Here is a 23,919-nt window from a genome sequence, read left to right on the forward strand (position 1 = left end):
TGTCCAGATTGCAAGTCAGTTTACAAAGTAACTCCAGAAATAAATGTAACTGAAACTTGCCTAAGCTGTTCTTCTAGGATTACTCTATCTTGATTGGTTTTTCTACCACATATATATATATATATATATATATATATATATATATATATATATATATATATATATATACACACACACACATATACATACACACACACACACACACACACATATATAAATCTTTTGTTTTCTCAAATCAGATTGAGATTTTGAGGTGAAACATATAATCATTAAAAAAAAAAAAAACAATTTAGTTAGGGAGATACTTGTCCTTAATACCTGTTTTAGAAAATTTGCATTATTGGGGTTGAAGAGATGGCTTATTGGTTTAGGTGCTTGCCTGTGAAGACTAAGGACCCTGGTTCAATTCTCCAGTACCCATGTGTTGCAGTCAGGTTCGCATTACTGGTAGAAATCACCCAACCAAGAGCAGCTGGTGGGAAAAAGAGGTTTATTTTTGCTTATAGGCTTGAGGGGAAGCTCCACGATTGCAGGGAAAATGATAGCATGAGCAGAAGCTGGACATCACCCCCTGCCTAACATCAGATGGGCAATTGCAACAGTAGAGTGTGTCAGACACTGGCATGGGGACACTGGCTGTAACACCCATAAGCCCGCCCAACGATACACTGCCTCCAGGAGGAGTTAATTCCCAAATCTCCATCAGCTGGGAACCTAGCATTCCGAACACCTAAACTTATGGGGGACACCTGAATCAAACCACCACACCATGTAAGCCAGGTGCACAAGCAGCTGGAGTTTGTCTGCAGTGGCTAGAGGCCCTGCCACACCCATTTTCTCTCCATATTTACCTCTTTCTCTCTCTCAAATAAATAAATGAAAATAAAATATTGTTATAAAAAGAAAAAAAGGGGCTGGATAGATGGATTAGTGGTTAAGGCACATGACTGGGAAGCCTAAGGATCCAGATTTGATTCTCCAAGTCCCACATAAGCCAGATGCACATAGTGGCACCTGTGTCTGCAGTTTGTTTGCAATGGCTAGAAGCCCTGGCATGCCCTTTCTCTCCTTCTCTCTCCCTCTGTCTTTCTCCCCCCCCCTCTCTCTCTGTGTGTGTGTGTGTGTCTAATAAATAAATATTTAAAAAGGAAAAGGAAAATTGATGTTATCAATTTAAATGTCTACATAAATCATCTAGACAACCCAAGATCACTTCCTGGTTATCAAGTACAATGAGAATGATTTTAATTTCATTTAATGGATTAATGTTAAAACCCATTTCACAGTATGTCCATGTTTAGTCCGTGAAAAAAAATATATATGTTACATACTTCATAACTTGTCTTCAAAAATAAAAATATAGGGCTTGCTTAGTGGTTAGGGTTCTTGCCTCTCTCTCTCTCTCCTTCTCTCTCACTCGCTCACTCTTGCTCTCTTGCATTTAAAAAAAAAAAAAAAGGCCAGTCTATTGGGCGTACCTCAAAAAATAAAATAAGATAAAGAAATGCAGATTTACAGGATATACACCAGTGGTACAGTTTTTACCTAGCAAGCAGGGCCTGGGTTTAATACCCAGTATCATCACATAAACCTGGCATGGTGGTGCATGCCTGTAAACCTAGCACTTAGGAGGTAGATGCACAAGGATTAGTTTAGTGCCAGCTTGGACTACATGAGATGTTGTCTCAAAACAACGTTTTACAAAAGGTGAGAAAGCTATCTTTTAGTGGCACTTTAATGTAAGAATGCCAGAAGCAGGGCCTCATTGTGTTTCTAAGGACCAGGTAGGCGAAATAAGGGTGTGTCTTATTGGTAATGATTTCACTCATATAACTTGCACTGGGAAGCCATAGGTAGTTTGGCCTGTGTTTTGCTGTTGTTGTTTGGTTGGTTTTGTTTTGTTTTATTTGCTTATTTGTTTTGGTTTTTCAAGATAGGGTCTTGCTCTAGCCATGCTAACCTGGAATTCATTATGTAGTCTCAGGGTGGTCTCAAACTCACAGCTATCCTCCTGCCTCTGCCTCTAGAGTGCTGGGATTAAAGGTGTGTGCCACCATACCCAGCTGGGGCCTGGGTTTTAGCTCTCAAATCATTCATTTTCATATATATATATTATTCATATATATGGGAAACAGAAAATGAATACACACACACACACACACACACACACTTTTTATTTAAGAGAGAGGAAAAAAGAGGCAGAGAGAATGTGTGCTGCAGGTCTTCCAGCCTCTGCAAAGTCCCAAATGTGCACCACCTTGCACATTTGGCTTTTGTGGGTTCTGGGGAATCAAACCGGGGTCCTTAGGCTTCACAGGCAAGCACCTTAATCACAGAGCCATCTCTCTAAGCCCTTCAAATCATTCATTTTCTGAGAGTCCCTCAACTGTGTTAACTTCACTTTCTTCTTTATTATACCTCCTATAAGTAATACTAGTTGACCTCACCAGGTTTAGATAAGGTAAAATAACCTAACATCTTGACTCTGTGCAGTTAGTTTGTTCTTTTAGCTTGTTGGAGCTAAGTCCAGGACTGTGACAAAGTGATTCAGTGCTATCATGCTCCTGTCCTTTTTCTACTCAACCAGATCGATTTGGATTCCAGGCATATTGGCTGGGTAACAAGTGAACTTCCAGGAGGGGACAATCACATCATCAAAATTGAATTAAAGGGCCCAGAAAATACACTAAGAGTTCGACAAGTGAAAGTCCTGGGCTGGAAAGAGGGCGAAAGCACAAAAATTGCCGGCCAGGTTTCAGCCAGTGTGGCCCAGCAGAGGAACTGTGAGGCTGAGACTCTCCGAGTATTCAGACTTATTACATCTCAGGTGGGTGTCCTTGCAGGAAAAATTGCCATCGCATATTTTGAAGGTATAACAAGATATTTTATAAAACTTGTTAAAGATTTCTAGCTCTAAATGTAACTTATTTATACTTCTGTTAGCCCTTCATTTATAGATGAAGTTATAGTCATTTAGAAGAGGAAGGATTATGTAAATAAATGTCTTATAAAATCTGAAGAATCAGAGCTGAACATGATGACTCACCACTTGGGAAACTGAGGCAGGGGGATTGCTGTGAATTTCAGGCCAGCGTAGGCCTGCAAAGGGATGTGAAAGTCCTGCAGAGTGAAGTCATTGTTCCTCTAGGTTTCACTATCTTACGTACCTCCCTTCTTTGCCAGGTATTTGGAAAGCTCATCTCTGGAGATGCTGAGCCTACGCCAGAGCAAGAGGAAAAGGCACTTTTGTCATCACCTGAAGGAGAGGAAAAAGTATACAATGTATTTATTTGTAGTCTAAAAATGTCTTTCTCTTTTTCATCTTCTTACTTTTGGTCAGAGAATGAATCCATGTGTTTTATATATGTTTTGTTTTATGTTTTAATGGGTATACCACAGCAGTTTATAAGCAATTTATGGCATAATACACATGCATGCAGTACATTCCTATTGAAATAACTACTCTTTATAATGCTTTTGAAATTTCTTCTGAAGCACTTTCTTGACTACTTTTTCTCACCCTCCCGTTGCTACACTGATGAAACCTGTAGTCTGGCATGCTGAGGGAAGTGACAGGATGCTCTGTCTTGTTCTGGACCTCAAAAGAAAGCACTTAACCTTTTACCATGTCAGCATGATGCTATCTGAAAGATGTTTTTCTAAATGCTGTTAATCAAATTAAGGATGTTTCTTTCTGTTCCTAGTTTACTCTATGTTTTTCATTTTTTATTTTAGCTGCTACCCAGTAGAATAATTGTTGTTACATATTTAATACACGATACTAGCTTATAGGTAGTTTGTTCTTCTTTAATGAAAAGACTGAACTAGAGGAAGACAGCTATATAGTAGTGTTTCTTTTGTACATGATATAAATGTTTTCAAATTGACCCTAAAGATAGATTGCACTATGAATATACCAAAAATGATTGAAATTATACCTCAAAGAGGTGAAATAATATGGTATATAAACTATATCATTTTTTTAAAAAATATTTATTTATTTGACAGAGAAAGAAGGAGAAAGAGAGAGAATGGGCACACCAGGGCCTCCAGCCACTGCAAACAAACTCCAGATGCATGCACCCCCTTGTGCATCTGGCTAATGTGGGTCCTGGGGAATCAAACCTGGGTCCTTTGGCTTTGCAGGCAAATGCTTTAACCACTAAGCCATCCCTCCAGCCCATAAACTATATCTTGATAAAACTATGTTTAGAAATCAAAAATTAATAAGGAAAGAAGTATACAAAACTAGGATGAAAAGAACTGTCTAAAGAGATTACTGCATAATCTAGCTAGTCCACTTTTAAAATACTCATACAAATTCACATTATTTATTAGGTACAAGGCTGTTTTGGTGAGTGAGATTTGATATCAACAAATTTTTTTCATCTAAGTTGCTGAATATATCAGCATAAGTTATACATAATATACTTTTATATATGTAAATCTTTTTAATATCTGTAAAATCTGAAATGATACCTCTTATTTCTTACATTGTTAATGAGTGTCATTCTATTTTTCATAGATAGTATAGTGAAAAATGCAGTTCAGTTTTTTAAGGAAGTACCTTTGAGTTTTATTTTTCCTCTGTGTTACAGTTTTTGTCTCCATCTTCATTTCTTCCCATCTATTTTCTTTGGGTTTGATTGGTTCCTCTTTCTGATTTATGAAGGAACAAAATTAGATCATAGAGTTGAAACCTTTTTTTTTCCAAATTGTGTTCATCATATAATCATTTTGGTCAGTGATTTCTCAAACTTTATTCCTTGTCATAGTGTTATGGTTCAGCTTAAAATAAATTCATCTTAACTATATCTGCATATTATTTCTCAAGGTACTTTCAAATGTCAGTGTACAGATTTTCATTAAATAACCTGATGCTTTTTAAAAATTTTTATATGTAAAGGCAACATCAGATGCTGACCTGAAGGAACATATGGTTGGAATCATATTCAGCAGGAGTAAACTCACTAACCTACAAAAACAGGTCAGTTAATAGTTACTGAGTTGTATTTGTCCACTTTTGTATGGTTTTTTAGGCTATAAAATATCCTCCAAAACTATGAAGGCTTTCTTTTTTCTTTGTCTGGGTGTACTGTGTGTGCATGCATGTGGAGCCAGAGGGAGATGTTTAGTGTCTTCCTCAGCCACCCTCCATTTTCAGTCTTTGAGACAAGGTTTCTCACTGAACCTAAGGTCTAACCCAGAAATTCCCTGTGTCCACCCTCCCTACCCCCACTCCCAGTGCTGGGATTACAGATGTGTACCAAGACAACTCAGCATTTTACATGGGTTCCAGGGGTAGAACTCAGCTCTTCATGTCTGCTTGGCAAGCATTTCACCCACTGAGCCTTCTCTCCAGCCCTTAAGGTTTATTTTTTAATGCTACCTTTTCTGTCACTCCTGTGGAATGTGTCTCACATTCTCTGAAAAATATTACTCTTACGTTTACTGTGTTTTCCCCCTCTTTTTTGGGGGGCGGTGAGGGTGAGGAAGAAGTCTACTGAGCAGTTAATAGTGCTAACTACACCAATATTAGCATTTTAAAATACAAATGGTAAAGGATTGTACTAGATTGTTCTTACAAGTGATGCTATCAGAAAAGAAGTACTTCAAAAGTCACACACAAAGATACATACCTGTAATCTCAGCTGCCTGGGAGGTAGAAATGGGAAGACCTTGAGTTTAAGGCTTAGACATAGAGAGACTCCAATGTAAAAAAAAAAAAAAATACTCGAAATATTGATTTTTTAAAAATATTTTTTGTTCATTTTTATTTATTTATTTGAGAGTGACAGAGAAAAGAGAGAGGGAGAGAGAGAGACAGAGAGAGAATGGGCGCCCCAGGGCTTCCAGCTACTGCAAACGAACTCCAGACACATGTGCCCCCTTGTGCATCTGGCTAACATGGGTCCTGGGGAATCGAGCCTTGAACTGGGGTCCTTAGGCTTCACATGCAAGCGCTTAACCGCTAAGCCATCTCTCCAGCCCGAAATATTGATTTTTTAAACTCTCCCTATTTTAACTTTCCATAACATTAAATATTGTTAAAATAAGTAGCATGAATTTGTGTTTTATCTTTTTGTATCACTAATTTAGATGCTAATCAAATATAAAAATGAAAAATTCTATGAATTGATAATCCCCACTGATAGTGAAGTACCTTATGAATAGAAATGTTAACTTTTTTAAAATATATATATACTTTTTATTGACAACTTCTATACTTAAAGACAACATACCATTCCCTCCCTTCCCTCACTTTCCCCTTCTTAACTCTGCTCTCTATCATATCCCTTCCCTCTCTCCATTAGTCTCTCTTTTAATTTGATGTCATCATCTTTTTCTTCTATTATGAGGGTCTTTTGTAGCTATTGCTAGGCACTGTGGGAAATGTTAAATTTTTTTAAGTACTTAAACCACATGGTAATTGGCTTTTGCTTGCTATGCTAGCACACCAAGACATGGCCATGGTTAACTTACATATTCGATGTGTTCCTACCTATTAGGTAACTCAAGTACTACTGAAGTTTTTTGTTTGTTTGTTTTTATAGTTTCCCCTGGTTTACTTCATTGTTTCTAGGGTGAGCTAAGAAAATGATATAATGGAGTATTGAATCAAGCAATAGCATGTATTGTTACTGTCTTTTTGCTTTTTTGGTAATGGTAGTAAATAAGACTCACAAATGTATTTTAATATTTTCCATTTTGCCTTCACATAGGTGTGTGCTCACATTGTCCAAGCTATTCGCATGGAAGCCACAAGAGTGCGTGAAGAATGGGAACATGCCATATCCAGCAAGGAAAATGCCAATTCTCAGCCCAGTGACGAAGATGCATCCTCTGACGCTTACTGCTTTGAGCTTCTCTCCATGGTGTTAGCCTTGAGTGGCTCCAATGTCGGCCGGCAGTATCTGGCTCAGCAGCTAACTCTGCTTCAGGATCTCTTTTCCCTGCTTCACACAGCTTCTCCCAGGGTCCAGAGACAGGTAACCCTTCATGCCACCTACCTGTGCTATTTTAGTACTTAAAATTTGTTCACAATCACAAGGCAAAGATGATCGATTGTCTAAGGGCTTTCAGTATGGCTTTCTCGTTTTGTAATTTCGTGTTTTGTCTGAGGCTGTATTGTAACTCTGTGTTCTCTGTCATTGGCTCTTGGTAATGAGGATAGGCAAAGCAAACTGTTCCATTCACTGTTGTTATAAAGAATATGCTGGCTGTTCATTAACTTTCCACCACAAAACATACAGCATCATTTAATACAGACGAAAAATAAAAAGCATATTTTTTTCTTGCTGTCCTGGGCTGGTAACTACCATTCTGGAAATTTTTAAATGTTCAAGTTATATTCTTTCCTTTCAAAATTAAAATAGATGGTTTATGAAACTATAGGATAGGAGCTTGGCATGTTTTAAAACAATGAGAAGTTGAAAGCATCTGTAAATGGATTCTTTCATTTTCCTTTCCAGGTGACCTCCTTACTAAGGCGAGTTTTACCTGAAGTAACTCCCAGTCGCCTGGCCAGTATTATTGGTGTGAAGTCTCTTCCCCCAGCAGACATCAGTGATATCATTCACTCAACAGAGAAGGGAGATTGGAATAAGCTGGGTATCTTGGACATGTTTCTGGGCTGCATTGCCAAAGCACTCACTGTACAACTCAAAGCCAAAGGAACTACCATTACAGGAACTGCGGGTACCGCTGTGGGCAAAGGTGTTACAACAGTTACCCTGCCAATGATTTTCAACTCCAGGTTGGCCATTGCCTATGTTTTAATACCAAATAATAAAATATTAACTCAAATTCCATTTATTGGTATATTCACCAGATTATATTCATAAATAATTGGCTTATATTTTATAAAAGGAATGTCATATATAATAAAAGTATCATTTGCAATTAGTGAAAAATAGATTTACACATAATGAAAATAATTATAGATCCCTACCTCATCCTATAGAAAAATAAGTTTCAGGTTTGTATTAATATATTTTTACCACAATAAAAATAAATAAATAAGGGCTGGAGAGATGGCTTAGCAGTTAAGGCATTTGCCTGCAATGCCAAAGGACCCAGGTTTGATTCCCTAGGACTCATGTTAGCCAGATGCACAAGGGGGTACATGCATCTGCAGTTCGTTTGCAGTGGCTAGAGGCCCTGGCATGCCCATTCTCTTTCTCTCTCTCTTTTTCTCTCTCTCTCCCTTACTTTCTCTGTCAAATAAATAAAAATAAAATGTAAAAGTTGATTTAAAAAAATATAAACATGCAAACGGAATAAACTTCAGATCATTTAAAGCTTCCTGTATATAGTTCCTTTTAAAACTTTACTTGTAGAAATTACAGAGGAATGTTTTTCTAGTCTTCAGTTTGGGAAATTTTTCCTAAACGAAACACAAAACCCAAAATATATATAGAAAAAGATTCACAGATAATGCATGAACATGAAAATAATTAAAAGATATACTGTTAAAATGCTTCTAAGTACAAATGACTAACTTTGGAGCTGGGGAGATGGCTCCATGGGAAAAGTTCTTGCTATGAAAGTGTGAAGGTCTGAGCTACCACCCATGTAAAAACCATGACAGCATGAGGATCTGAGTTCAAATCCCAGAACCAGTGTAAAAACCATGACAGCGTGAGGATCTGAGTTCAAATCCCAGAACCAGTGTAAAAACCATGACAGCGTGAGGATCTGAGTTCACATCCTAGCACCCATGTAAAAACCATGACAGCGTGAGGATCTGAGTTCAAATCCCAGCACCTGTGTAAAAACCATGACAGCGTGAGGATCTGAGTTCACATCCCAGCACCCATGTAAAACCATGACAGCATGAGGATCTGAGTTCAAATCCCAGCACCAGTGTAAAAACCGTGACAGCGTGAGGATCTGAGTTCAAATCCCAGCACCAGTGTAAAAACCATGACAGCGTGAGGATCTGAGTTCAAATCCCAGCACCAGTGTAAAAACCATGACAGCGTGAGGATCTGAGTTCAAATCCCAGCACCCATGTAAAAACCATGACAGCGTGAGGATCTGAGTTCACATCCCAGCACCAGTGTAAAAACCGTGACAGCGTGAGGATCTGAGTTCACATCCCAGCACCCATGTAAAAACCGTGACAGCGTGAGGATCTAAGTTCAAATCCCAGCACCAGTGTAAAAACCGTGACAGCATGAGGATCTGAGTTCACATCCCAGCACCCATGTAAAACCATGACAGCGTGAGGATCTGAGTTCAAATCCCAGCACCAGTGTAAAAACCATGACAGCGTGAGGATCTAAGTTCACATCCCAGCACCCATGTAAAACCATGACAGCATGAGGATCTGAGTTCACATCCCAGCACCCATGTAAAAACCATGACAGCGTGAGGATCTGAGTTCACATCCCAGCACCCATGTAAAAACCATGACAGCGTGAGGATCTGAGTTCAAATCCCAGCACCAGCGTAAAAACCATGACAACGTGAGGATCTGAGTTCACATCCTAGCACCCATGTAAAACCGTGACAGCGTGAGGATCTGAGTGCAAATCCCAGCACCCGTGTTAAAACCATGAGAGCGTGAGGATCTGAGTTCAAATTCCGGCACCCGTGTTAAAACCGTGACAGCGTGAGGATCTGAGTTCAAATTCCGGCACCCGTGTTAAAACCATGAGAGCGTGAGGATCTGAGTTCAAATCCCAGCACCCGTGTTAAAATCATGACAGCGTGAGGATCTGAGTTCAAATCCCAGCACCCGTGTTAAAATCATGACAGCGTGAGGATCTGAGTTCAAATGTCAGCACCATGTAAAAACTGTAACAGCATGAGAATCTGAGTTCAAATCCGAGCATCCGTGTAAAAACCAGACATGCTGCTTTGTGCTTATAATCGCTCTGCTGGAGTGCTGGGGAAGCAGAGACAAAGAAGGTCCCTAGTACTGTCTAGCTGATAGTCTAGCTTAATCTATGCGTTCTAGGTTCAATGACTTCTCTCTGAACAAGTAGCAATTATGGAAGACACCCAAAGTTCACGTCTGGCTTATACACACATGTACACGCTCCTGTACTCCCACACTAGCACACATATATACACATGCACAAATAGCAAAAATAAATAAAATGAAAAATACCTGAATCTATATTCTAGACAATGACTTATTAGCCATAATATTAGAATAATACTTATGAAAAAGCAAATAATTGATAGATATCAAGAATAGTTCACAGACTAAAACATTAACAATGTCAAACAACTACAAAATATCTGATGTTTAGGAACATTATGAAAAATTGAGCATTTTCATCTACTGTAAATTTTTGCAGCATTTTGGGATAACAGTTTCCTAATATCTCGGTATATTTTAAATATGCATAGCCTTTGGCCCACCAATTCCACTTCTAAAACTTTAATATATGTGTACAAAGGTAAATATGAACAGTTCTACTGTGTTGCATATAAGAGTAGAAAATGAGAGACATCTCAGTAATGTAAGCTGCAGAGCCAGCCAATGACAATGAGCCATGATACTGATGTGTAAGTCAGTGAGTGCATAGCTTCCTTCATGTGCATAACCTTCCTAGGCAAGAGGGATGTCAGCTCAGCTAAGCAATAGTGGGCTTGATGATATTGCCTTACATTCTGGCACCAATTCTCTTGTTATCTCCTTGTGCATGGGAAAGTCTGTGCTCCATGGACTGGACTTTGATTACTAGTATTCTAGAGATAAGGTGTAAACAGAATATGAAAGAGAACAGAAACCAGAGGAGCCACTCTTTTGAGATTGAAGAAATTAATTTGGGGTAATATTTTAACTTTCTTTTAAATTGTTTGATTGGATGGTACACTTGTAAACCCAACACTCAGGAGAATAAGGCTAGACAACTGCAAGTTGAAGGCCACCCTAGGCTACATAGCAAGACCTTGTCTCAAAAAAAGAAAAATGAGCCAGGCATGGTGGCACACACCTTGATAATCCCAACACTCGGGAGGCAGAGGTAAGAGGATCACCATGAGTTCGAGGCCACCCTGGGGCTGCATAGTGAATTCCAGGTCAGCCTGGACTACAGTGAGACCCTACTTCAAAAGAAAGAAGAAAAAAAGAAAGAAAGGAAAGAAAGAAAGAGAGAGAGAGAGAGGAAGAAAGAAAGGAATTGTAACTGATTTAGTGAAACAAAATGCTATTGTGCTGAAGTAAGATTTTTTTTCATTTATAACAACAACTACCAAATGGTATGCTGATTGATGAATGCTGATTTTTTTGTTTCTTTGTAGTTACCTCCGACGAGGTGAAAGTCACTGGTGGATGAAGGGCTCCACTCCAACTCAGATCTCAGAGATCATCATTAAACTTATCAAGGATATGGCTGCAGTAAGTACAGATGTGAGAGCAGAGGTATCAAGCAGGAGCCTGGTTAACACAACAAACAGCTGGTTTTGCTGTACTGATAGAAGTACATTCTACTGTATTGCTTTACTTAGAGATGATGTTTAATATGCTAACCATTTTGGCCATGGTCTTGTCAATGAATAGTAAATTTGTCAGTAAAGAATATTCATTTTAAACATCCAACTAATTTACTTGAGAACTGTTAAATAAGTTTTCCAGGACTTTAAAACATAATAAAATATTGTCTTCCTGACCTGTGAAACAGCCTGTGTCCAAAAACCAAAAGAAATTTTTTAAAAGTCCCTAAAACTGAAAGTTTCTCATCTTTGTCAACCCTCTCAGTTTATAAAGCTTCCATGATTCTTTGCTGAGGTTCTGAATGGTGATGGCCTTAGGTTCGGGGAGCAGGGGAGAATCTAGGATGTGGTGGGTGGAGATTGCTTCACGGAATTCCTGCAGTGTCAGTTTCTTATCATTGCACTGCATTGCTAGGAGGCAGTCTGAGAAGGACAGCCATGGTGGAATGCAGGTCCCCAAGAAGTACAGGAAGAGGGCATCTTAGATGAGGAGGAACTGAGCTGCTCCTAAGCAAACTGATACATGTGGCTATAAGAAGTGGGAGGGTATTTGGGACTTGAAGTCCTATCACTGTATCCAACTTTCTGTGAGTGCTTATTGGATGAAAATGATTAAGAAGAATGTTATAAACACCTGAGTTCTATAAGAGCTAAGTGTTAAGGTTTGTTAAAAGTCAGTGTAGGGGGCTGGAGAGGTGGCTTAGCAGTTAAGGGATTTGCCTGTGAAGCCTAAGGATCCAAGTTCAATTTCCCAGTACCCACGTAAGCCAAACACACAAAGTGGCACATGCATCTGGACTTTGTTTACAGTGGCTACAGGCCCTAGGGTGCCCATTCTGTGTCTGTCAGTCTTCCCCACCCCTTTTTCTTGCTGTCTCTCTCTAATAAAATATATATATTTTTTAAAAAGTCAGTGTAACTATGCACAAAGCCCTGGGGGTGACTCCCAAGATTAAAAAGAAAACCATCATAGCAAATGAACATGATTGTAGATTGAACCTGCTGATGTTCTTAGTTCTAGGAATGCCTTCTAAAGCAATTCACTTAGGTGTATGTGTTCATGCCAAATAAAAAAGGTTTTATAAGCACAGTTTCTCAGATACAAATACCTTAGTATCTTTGTTTTTATCCAAATGTAAAAGGGAACCTGGAGAGGTGGCTCAGCAGTTAACAGTGCTTGCTTGCCAAGTCTGGCAGCATGGGCTCGATTCCCAAATAGCCATATAAAACCAAATTTAAGAGGAAATGCCTTTGAACTTTTTATAAAAAGGACACTAAGACAGTAACTTTTTATTTCCTTTTAAATCATCAAAATAGTAATTAGAAATTTTTCCTAAGATAGTGGAAGAATCTAAAATTACATGGTCATAGTAAAAATAATCTTTCCTATTTGTAAGATGTTATTTTAGAGAAAAGAATCAACTGTAATAAATCTTTAGTCATTATAAAATAAAATGGAACTTATTTTAGTTCTCAGAAGTCTGAAAAAAAAAAAGAGAATTATTTCCTCAGGGCAAATAAATCGAGTTCTGTTGACTTACTAAAATATTCTGCCCTACTCAATAGGGTCATCTGTCAGAGGCTTGGTCCCGAGTGACAAAAAATGCCATTGCAGAAACCATAATTGCCTTGACAAAGATGGAAGAAGAGTTTAGGTCTCCAGTGAGGTGTATTGCAACAACCAGAGTAAGTCTTTGTCTTCTGACTGTTGGCCTCTATCACCATGAAATATTCTTTCTTAGTAGTAGGTTGGAACACATTGTGATGATCAGGTCAACTTGATCCATATTTTAATTAAATAATGTACTTATTGGAAAATACAAATAGCTTTTATGACTTTTATGACAAAATGCTAGTTAATCCTGCTCACTGTTACTTATTCTGTACCATTTGTTTTTGATATTATTGAGGAAGCTAAGGATATGTACTGATTAGAAAAGATTAAATTACATTGTGTGTGTAAATATTATCTTTTCCATGTCCTATTTACCGTAGCTTACTTAGTGAGTTGAGTTAGCATCATGCTATGACAGACTGATGATCCTTCGAAGGCAAACCTCCTTTCTCCTCCTTTGCCTGTGGCCTGGTTGTTTCTAATGAGAAATTCTGCAGCTTACCCCACTGAGTCTGTATGTCATATTTTTTAAAAGCAAAGTGTGCATGTCAATATTAAGCAGTTAGAATCATTAAGGAGGTGGCATTTCATTCTTCAGGTGGGATACTTGGGGTAAGTTTTAACCTACCAGATGTGGTGTACTATTTTGTTCCAGACGAGATTGGAGATTTTGTAGAAGCAAGTCACTGTGACTACATTAGAAAGAAGTGAAAACTAAGAAAAATGCTTGTTTTAGTTCTCAGAAGCCTGAAAAGGAAGAGAATTATTTCCTTAGGGCAAAGAAATCTGGCAGTGAAATGTGACACCTGAAGAAAGAGGTTTTGGCAATACTCCTTTTCTGCCCCTCATAAATTCTTTCATTCTGTACTCCCTTTTTCCCTGCATACTTTTTCTATCTCCTCATCCCAATTTTCCCATCTCTTGCTCTCCATCTCCAGTGATATTCACACATACTCCTTAGAGTTGAACCAGCTCAGTAAATTTTGACCTTTCATTAGTGAATGGATCTGCCATTCTGTATAAGTTTACCCTGTTAAACTATTTTTGAAGATAATGTTCTAAACTTTATCATTTATTTATGACAAAGTATACCATGTGTAGTGGTAGACCCTTTGAGGAAGTAAGAATAATTTAATATAAATCCAACTATTCAAGGGACTCTGTGAAACAAAATAGGTGTTGTACCAACTCCTTGGAAATTCAGTACCTCAAGCTGATGACATTAGATAGGAAAGTATACAATAGGCAAATAAATATTAATATGTAATAATAGTAATATTAATATAAAAATTCACTTATTCCAATAAATGAATTGATTTACCTAGTATATTGCTAAAAGACAACTTCATGTCAGATAGAAAACAGGGTGGTCATCTACCTGTCCCACGGATGCCTACTGTATGATACATGGTAGTGAGTGACCTTGTGTGCCAGGTACTATATCTTTCTAAATATCTGCATATTCTCTAATTCACCCAGCATTTGTTGTGCTATTTACATATGTCAGACAGTCAGCTTTTATAGATCTCTCCCAGATGTTTGGTGGTAAAGCAGCCTTTGTTTTCCACAGCTCTGGCTTGCTCTGGCCTCCCTGTGTGTACTGGACCAGGACCATGTAGACCGCCTCTCCTCAGGGAGATGGATGGGAAAGGATGGACAACAAAAACAAATGGTAAGGTCACAGTTGTTCTCCCACAATTTTCTTTTATTCAATGACAAGTTATTTTCGTCTCACAAATCTGTTTCACTTACTAGACACTTTAGAAGGTTTCATTTAATTGTATAAAGAGCTTTCTCCTTCTCTGACTCATGTTTGCATATCAAATATGTAGCCAAATTCTGTATCTAGATTTTATAGTAAAGTACAGTTATTATTTTGACAAAGAGAATGTAAAGCAGTAAGAGAATCAATGTGACGTACCCTCTTCACAGATCCAAGATTCACAGATTCAAATAGGCTCAGTAGGTTCATTGGAATGTAAGATATCATATAGTTCCTTTCAATATTTCCATATTAGTGGTCAATTTTTTTAATTAACTCTTTACTCCTTTAGCATATAGAATATTGGGCTGTAAATTCAGAAAATATGAAATCACTGAACCAAGTATAATGCTCATATCATTAATCATTGAACCTACATCAGTCGATCTATTGCTGAATCGTTTTGAAAGATTTTCAGTTTAGTATAATTACTGTAATTCTTTCTAATATCCAGGTTCTAAAATTCATAATAAACTTTAAAACCAGTCTGTTAATATCATAAGCCCACTAGTTACATTCAGTTTGAGGCTTTCTTGTCAGTCTGATGTACCATGTGGCACTGTCTTATTCCAGCCTATGTGCGATAACCATGATGATGGTGAAACCGCAGCTATCATCTTATGCAACATCTGCGGAAATCTGTGTACTGACTGTGACAGATTCCTTCATCTTCATCGGCGAACTAAGACTCATCAAAGACAGGTGAGGGTTCCTGCCTTCATATCCAGGCCAGGGGCTACAGCATGAAGTACATTAAGAGAAGTCTGAACAAAATAATGTGGGAAAGAATGGAGGAGAAAATGGACTTTGGAGTTAATGACCATTATTAAGTTCCCACTGTCTCACTTATCTGCTGTAAACTGAACAGATTGCTTAACTTTTCCATGTCTTAAGTTCCACAATTATACAAGAAGAGCTGTTATGAAGATTAAAGAGAACATTTGGAACATTTTACAGTGCTATATAAAGAACTGGTTATTATTTAATAACCAAATTTATACTTCTGCACAGCAGTATCAACCCATATATTTTTCTTTTGTCTCAATGAAACAATAGGTGTTCAAAGAAGAAGAAGAAGCTATAAAGGTTGACCTTCATGAAGGTTGCGGTAGAACCAAATTGTTTTGGTTGATGGCATTGGCTGATTCCAAAACAATGAAGGCAATGGTAGAATTCCGAGAACACACAGGTAAGAAGATTAAAGACTGAGTCATACCATAAGAAAGAGTGAAGCTGAATCATGCCTACAAAATTCTGACCAAACTAGATACTATTGCTCTAATGTAAATGATTCTGAGTGATATTCTCAAGCTTAATGGTAGCATTTGACTACTGTCTAAATTATGTTTACTTGATATATTTTTGAACTTGATTTGCCACTCTGTGACCTTATGCCATTTAACCCTTCTGGATTCCAATTTTCTCACTTGTAAAGTGAGGCAGTTTACTACTTGCATTGTAATATGTGTTCAGCCCACACAAATGAGTGGAAAATAGTTGTGAAACAGTATTGCTGATGAACTTCTGCTGTGTGTGATCACTAAGATGTTTGTTACTGGTCAGACTTCATGTGATATTTTCAGGGGATTTTATTGACATAGTACTTCTCATGATTTTCTGAATGTTATCCTTCCGTTGATTATAATAATTAGCAAATATTAATAGGCATTACTTTAAAAAGCCAATTATGTCAGGGTATGGTGGTGCATGCCTTTAATCCCAGCACTCAGGAGGCTAGGGTTGAAGGATTACTGTGAGTTTGATGTCAGCCTCTGACTAATTCCAGGTCAGTCTAGGCTAGAACAAGACCCTATCTCAAAAAACTTTAAAAATGTATATTATATGTATCTAGGAAGCATTTCTCTCTAAAACAGTTTTGATTTAACTTTGTTTTAAAAGCTGGTTTGTCTTTCTTCTGTATTGCATTAATATGGGATGTTGAACCATCCTTGTAATTGATGATATAAACTTTTTTTTGAAAAATATTCTTCTGTAATGATTTCTGAATTTAATCTTTTGGTATTAAAATTAGAATCAATTAGAATTTGTGTGACTGGGTTTAAAAGTGAGCTTAGTTTGCTATTCTCAAGTCTTGTCCTTCTTCCTCTTGTTCTACTCTTATTTTGTGGATTTGGTTCCATATTTAACGTCCTTTACAAATTGCACAGCTCCTGGGATAGAGATTTCTGTTTCTCAGAGGCCATAGAGTCTGTTCTATGTCATATAATTTTGTATAACAAAATTAATCAAAATTTGCCTTTTATTCTGGATACTTTGACTTAATTCCTTAATTAACATGTTTGTCTGATGTTAATACATTTTGAGTGAAGGATTTGCTATATCTGCTTGATCTGCTAGTTTGACTACATGTCTTGACTATTACTAAAAAAAAAAAATAGTATAAACCAGTTAAGTTTATTTGGACTTAGATAACTCTTTTAGTTTCTTATCCACTTTTTAGATTATTTACTTTATAATTAGGACATCATGCAGCCCTTGGTAACTAACACAAATCTCATTGGGCTTTATCAAAAGTTACTGTGTTTCAATATACAAAATCCATGCACTTAAGAAAGACTTTTTCTTCTGCTTGAACCTAGGCAAACCCACCACAAGCAGCTCCGAAGCATGCCGCTTCTGTGGGTCCAGGAGTGGAACAGAGCTGTCCGCTGTTGGCAGTGTTTGTTCTGATGCCGACTGTCAGGTGGGTGAACAATTAAAACCAGGCTCTCCCCTGGGAGAAAGAGCACCTATTCCCACAGAATACCTGGTCTCATTTAAGTAGTAAGAGCCGTGGCTGTGCCTCAGCCCAGTTTCCCTTTGTCAAGTGAGAAATGCTTTATCACAGCTGGGCAAGGATCAGGTAAAGTGTGCAAACCCAGTGTGAGTCAGGCTGTTTCTTATCTCTGTGATGTGGGTATTACATTTCTAGTTTTGGGTTAGAAGCAGTTAAGATAGCTGACCTCAGTTTCATTATCTTTATTCATTTATTTGCCTGAAGTAAATTTCTAGTATATGAGACTTTCTGAGTCAAACATGTATATGCCTATGTCAAGCAACCCAGTTAGGATGAGGTGCTTGGGGTTCCCTTTGTGTTTGGCCCTTGTTTTGTCAAGGGCGCTGATGATTGGGAGATTCTACATCAGAAAGATGCTTCATGATAATGCATGACAACAGACAGATTCAAATTAAAATTCACTGTTCATCAGTGAAGCATTTCATCTTTGTGCAATGAAATTTTTAAACTTAAATTAAAAGAAAAACAAGCACTGATAATTCTATGGGAGAGTAGTTTGAGCAAAACACTATAACAAGTACAGTTACCTGGACACTGAGTATCCTTGTAATTCATCTTTCCTAGGAATATGCTAAGATAGCCTGTAGTAAGACACATCCTTGTGGCCATCCTTGTGGAGGTGTTAAAAATGAAGAACACTGTTTACCGTGCCTGCATGGCTGTGATAAAAATGCCACTGCGCTCAAACAAGACGCCGACGACATGTGCATGGTCTGCTTCACTGAAGCGCTCTCCGCAGCTCCGGCCATTCAGGTTGCCTCAGCTTTTAAACGTGTCTCCATCCTAACATGGGGAAACAGATGTCACTGAGCAAAAATAGTGTCCTATGAACACATGTTAATATATCGAGAAGCAAATTCTATTACTTCATGTTCTTTTTCTCGTTCTGTGTGCCCAGCTTTTAATTTGTGTTTTTTGTAAACCTACATATAAAATTTTAGGAAATGTTTAGATTATCAAGTAGCTAGTCTCTTCTTAATTTTAAAATGCAGAATATTTTGTAGGCTGTAAGTGATCTATATAAAGAGCAATACATGCACAGTATATAACAGAAGTTGCTACTATATTTGATAAACTAGATTTTTAACTTTTGACATTTATTTATATGTATTATCAGTCCTTGTAATTGAATGTAGGATAATATTCTCCAAAAACTTATTCTTTTAAATTGGTAGTTTATATTTCTTTCTATCAGATAACTAATGGTATAAGTTCTTATTTCTCTGTATCCTGGCTTGCATTATATAGGTTGTTTTTATATAGGTACCATTAATACATGAATAGCAAAAGTAGAAGAAATTAAAAGCCTAGTTAATAATGTCTCATGAATAAAAAGAAGTGCTAAAATTGCATTATACTAAATTGCTTGATTTTTCTCTTGCCTGCTATAGTAGATGCCTATGGTGAATAGTCTCCAAGCTGCGCCAGTGTTTGCCAGGACTGCATGTGCTCATGATCTTCTGGTTTCTCTCTTTAAGCTGGATTGCAGCCACGTGTTCCACTTGCAGTGCTGTCGGCGCGTTTTGGAGAACAGATGGCTTGGTCCAAGGATAACCTTTGGATTTATATCTTGTCCCATTTGCAAGGTGTGGAAAAAATCTGAAATTGCCTTTTTTATTTCTTTACATCTTTATTTTTATCTCTCTTAAGTAAAGTCACCAGCAGCTATTGCCATCCTTCCATGTCTGGTCTTCATGATCAGCTCCCCTTGGTTTTTGCCTGCTCATCGAGTGGTACCTGAAATTAGTATAGTCTATCTAGATGCTGCAGTACATTTGGAAAACAGCTAAAATAGTCAGCCATGGTAGATCATGCCTTTAATCTCAGCACTATGAAGGATGAGACAGAAAGATTGCTGTGGTTTCAAGGACAGCTTGGGCCACAGAGTGAGTTCTGGTCAGTCTACACTTGATTGAGACCTGCCTCAGTTATTGTTGGGTTAGAGGTCTAGCTCAGTGCTTCAGTGTTTGCCAGTTATTAGACAAAAGATATTGTCAATTAAAAGTTGGCTAAATTGAATTATATATACAGCACAAAAATTCATTTAGGGTTGGAGAGGTGGCTTAGCGGTCAAGGCATTTATTTGCCTGTGAAGCCTAAGGACCCAGTTTTGACTCCCCATTTCCCAAGCAAGCCAGATACACAAGGGGGCACATGCATCAAGAGTTTATTTGCACTATCTAGAGGCCCTGGCATGCCCATTTTTTTTTCTATCTCCCCATCCCCCTTTCCCTCTTCCTCTCAATTAAATATTTTTAAATTCATTTAAACATCATTATTAATGATGTGTCACTATTGTCAGACCCCCTAAAAGAAACACATGGCATGACCAGGAGTGACTACCCAAGAGAAAAAGGACCCTGTGATGCTTGTAGGTCTTGAGACCTGCTATTTAAGATTGTAATCTTGACCTGCAATGACACTGGATTCTTACAATAAGGGGGAAATTCTTGACATTTTGACACACTTTGACAGTTAGGAAGCAAAGAAAGGAGCTGTTTTGAAAAGCTAATAATGATTTATAAATTATCTTTGTTGGGCTAAGGACATGGTTCATTTGCTAAAGTGCTTACCTCACAAGCAAGAGGACCCATGTTCAATCCCCAGGACCCACATAAAAATGCTAGACATGTACTCCAGTGCTAGGGAAGTGGAGACGGAAGGATCCCCATGGCTTCCTGATCCACCAGTCTAGCCTAATTGGTAAGCAGCAGGCCAGTCAGACACTCTGTCCCAAAAGGAGGTAGATGAATGGTGTTCCTGAGGATGGCTTTCACATTCATGTGTGCACACAAAGCACACACACACACACACTTTTGTTAAGGAATGTAACAATGTCCTCCCTATCAGTTATTCCTTTTTATCCAGTTACATGCTCCCTGTTTTGTTTTTCTGCCTCAGGCTGAACTGGAATTCACTCTGTAGGCCAGACTGGCTTCAAACTCATGGTAATTTCCCTCTGCCTCCCAAAGGCTGGGATCCAGATGTGAGACACCATGCCTTACTTTCTTTCTGGTTTTGTCTTCCTATTTACAGGCTGATAGAAAGGCTTAGCATAGGCCTTGCTTATTTAGACTAACGTATAATCAAAAGTATGACAGGATTTTGTTCTTGCTTCTCATATGGTACCACAGAAAAGTCAGATTAAGAACCTGGACATAGGTACATTATGATGGCATAGAAAACACTTAATGTGCTCAACTCTGTCACCTGACATTCTGCCTCTTTACGAAGGAGCCAGAACACACATGTGGCATCTCACACAGAGCATGTCTGTCACATGTGTGGCACCAAGGTGACCTTTGCTCCCAGAATTGCTCATACGGAAGATGATATGTTTCAGACTCAGCAAATATGAAGCCAAAAAATGGAAATTTTGTACACTAGGTTACATGTCTCTTATTTTTTTTTCTGCTTTTGGCCAAACAGATTTGTGAGGACTTTGCAATTTTTTTATATTTTATGTTTTATTTATGAGAGAGAGGGAAAGATTTTTCATTTATTTATGAGAGAGAGAGAGAATGGGTGCTCCAGGGCCTCTAGTCACTGCAGATGAACTCTAGACATATGCGCCACGACATAGTCTGGCTTGCTTGGGTTCTGGGGAATCAAACCTGGGTCCTTAGGCTTTGCAGACAAGCATCTTAACTGGTAAGCCATCTCTCCAGCCCATTTGCAATTATTTTTAAATAATGATTTTTAGAGAATGTATTTTTTGACTGGTTATCTCCTAGTGCCATGCTTGGCATTTCAGTGTACACTAATGTCTGTTGAACTCATTAACAAGTATATCTTGTAAAGAATATTCTTTTATTTCAGAACAAAATTAATCACATTGTATTAAAAGACCTGCTTGATCCAATAAAAGAACTGTATGAGGATGTCAGAAGAAAAGCCTTAATGAGACTGGAATACGAAGGTCTGCATAAGAGTGAAGCTATCACAACTCCTGGTGTGAGGTTTTATAATGACCCAGCTGGCTATGCCATGAACAGATACGCATATTACGTTTGCTACAAATGCAGAAAGGTATGCTACAAGTTAGACTAAGCAGTCTAAAAACTGGGGATTGTCTATGTCATTAAAAAGTTTCTTCGAATTACATGATGACTTCTAAGTATTATTGAATCCTAAGCTTAAGTTAAAAATGAGAAAGTTGGGCTGGAGAGATGGCTTAGCGATTAATCGCTTGCCTGTGAAAGGACCCCGGTTCTGTTCAAGGCTTGATTCCCCAGGACCCACGTTAGCAAGATGCACAAGGGGGCTCACGCGTCTGGAGTCCATTTGCAATGGCTGGAGGCCCTGGTGCACCCATTTTCCCTCTCTGTCTGTCACTCTCAAATAAATAAACAACAAAAAAAATTTTTTTAAATGAGAAAGTTGCCAGATATGGTGTTGCATGCCTTTAATCTCAGCACATGGGATGCAGAGGTAGGAGGATCGCCATGAGTTCAAGGTTGGCCTGAGCTAGAGTGAAACCTCGCCTTGAAAAACCAAAAAAAAAAAAAAAAAAGAAAAGAAAATTTAGTACAGTGTTTCATATTGAGCTCATTTCTTTACTTTTTTTCCCTAAATAAACCTTTTCTGAAACTTTCAGTATTTTGTACAAAGGATACTTCCCATCAATAATAAGCACCTATCTGCCCAGTGCAGTTGGTTGTTGTATAAACTTCTCTCCAACACTGTTCCCACCTCGTGTTTTCCCAGTTATACCTCCTTATTTTTGGTGACCTCTGGTACATCTCTTTCCTTGCCTGCCACTTACACTGTTAAGTCCTTCTGAATTTTTTGAGATCTAGTTAAAAATATCCAAGGTTCTCTTACAAGAAATTTTAATTTCTCACTGGCAGTTTATCTCATCCTTGACTCCCCAAGTCTATAATCTGCAGTAAATCTTTCTGAAAATCTCTGGGTCCTTATTTTCTATTATGTATCGAGCAACTCTCATTATTTTCTTCAGTAATTATTTTAGATTTCTTAATGCAGAGCTCCTATACTCCCATTCCTTGTTCCCTTACACTTCCACCAGATTAATGTTTCTAGATCTCAAATATAATTGGTTGTTCCCTGTATAATCTTACAGTCCTGTCTGCCTCCCCAGGCTCATCTCCAAGATAATACCATGTGTACCGTGTGCTTTACATACCCTTCCCCAAACTCAGCCATGTTTGTTTACCGACACTGATGCCTCCAACCTCATTCATAGTCTTCATGGGCCATCCTCTTCCTCCTGCTGCACAGTTTACTCTCACTGCCCTCCCTGCCTTTGTACATACACACTCCTATGTGTGGCCACATCTACTGTACCTCACTTTAGGATTAACTCCAGTTGATTTCTCTGTGTTGTGTGTATGAACCCATACTTCCTACCAGTACCTCTGCAACAGAAGTGTGTTACTTTTTCGTACATCTATGGTAGGCCTGGTCTGGCCTGCATCATGTTTATTGGCTCAGAGTTCTCTCTGCCCCATTTGACAAGCTCGTGAAGATGAAGAATATGTATGTGCTTGTTTTATTTCTATGTCTTCAGTACTTGCCACTAGTAAATACTAAGTTAACTAGAAAATGAATAACTGAGTGAATGAATGACCAAACTAAAGGCATATAGTCCTGCAATGCAGTAAAAGGAAAATAAAGACAATGAGAAGAAGGCTAAATAGATGGTAGCAGACAGGCAGACAAATATACCTTCATTCACCCAACACAAGACCCAAGAGTGTACATTTGTAAAAACCTGTATTGTTACAAATAATGAAATATTATTTGTGTGTGCTTACTGTGCCCAATACCATGCCTGGGGTAACATCAGATGTTTTAGGAAGCCAAGCAAAATAAAGGTTACAGAAAACTAAGACATCTGGAACAAACAAGTAGGCCCAGGATAAATTGAAATACTTATAGTACCAAGTTTAGCTAGGAGAGGATGGTTTTTAATCTCTCCATCAATGGAGTTTGTCTTTGGAACTGCTTTTTCAGCTCAGATAATTGATTTATATTTACCCAGCTTGTATATTGCCAATTTTGACTTAGCTTTTTCATTATGGATGTGATGTGTATGCAAATTGTCCCAATTTCTTGACCTCATTTATTCTGTGCCCAGAAAAATATAAATCAGTCATCCATTGTGATAATTTCTTCATGTGTCTATATTGGGCACAATTTAAGGCTCTGAATATAATGTAGTTTCTTGAACAGTAGAGTATATAAGATTACTTCATTTGCCTTTCTTTGTAAAAATTATGCGATCCATTTTCATTAAGCTTGGAATTAATAATTTGTACTAATCATATACAT

At 38.0% G+C, this 23,919-nt stretch overlaps 1 protein-coding gene across 2 annotated transcripts in view; it reads left to right on the forward strand.

Moving 5' to 3' along the window:
- Mycbp2 (MYC binding protein 2) overlaps positions 1 to 23,919 on the forward strand; it is a 263,847-nt gene that overhangs the window by 234,269 nt on the left and 5,659 nt on the right. The window contains exons 69-82 of one of the 2 annotated variants that reach the window (XM_045144931.1): positions 2,588 to 2,827; positions 3,184 to 3,273; positions 4,907 to 4,987; positions 6,723 to 6,989; positions 7,473 to 7,756; positions 11,260 to 11,356; positions 13,018 to 13,137; positions 14,637 to 14,738; positions 15,402 to 15,530; positions 15,885 to 16,017; positions 17,429 to 17,532; positions 18,190 to 18,378; positions 19,104 to 19,211; positions 21,445 to 21,654. In XM_045144931.1, coding sequence (XP_045000866.1) covers positions 2,588 to 2,827; positions 3,184 to 3,273; positions 4,907 to 4,987; positions 6,723 to 6,989; positions 7,473 to 7,756; positions 11,260 to 11,356; positions 13,018 to 13,137; positions 14,637 to 14,738; positions 15,402 to 15,530; positions 15,885 to 16,017; positions 17,429 to 17,532; positions 18,190 to 18,378; positions 19,104 to 19,211; positions 21,445 to 21,654 — 2,154 coding nt within the window. Of the gene's footprint in view, positions 1 to 2,587; positions 2,828 to 3,183; positions 3,283 to 4,906; positions 4,988 to 6,722; positions 6,990 to 7,472; positions 7,757 to 11,259; positions 11,357 to 13,017; positions 13,138 to 14,636; positions 14,739 to 15,401; positions 15,531 to 15,884; positions 16,018 to 17,428; positions 17,533 to 18,189; positions 18,379 to 19,103; positions 19,212 to 21,444; positions 21,655 to 23,919 lie in introns of both variants that reach the window. The other variant, XM_004651034.2, reaches the window with a different exon arrangement.

This window comes from Jaculus jaculus, chromosome 3, assembly GCF_020740685.1.
Source record: "Jaculus jaculus isolate mJacJac1 chromosome 3, mJacJac1.mat.Y.cur, whole genome shotgun sequence".
NCBI lineage: Eukaryota > Metazoa > Chordata > Mammalia > Rodentia > Dipodidae > Jaculus > Jaculus jaculus.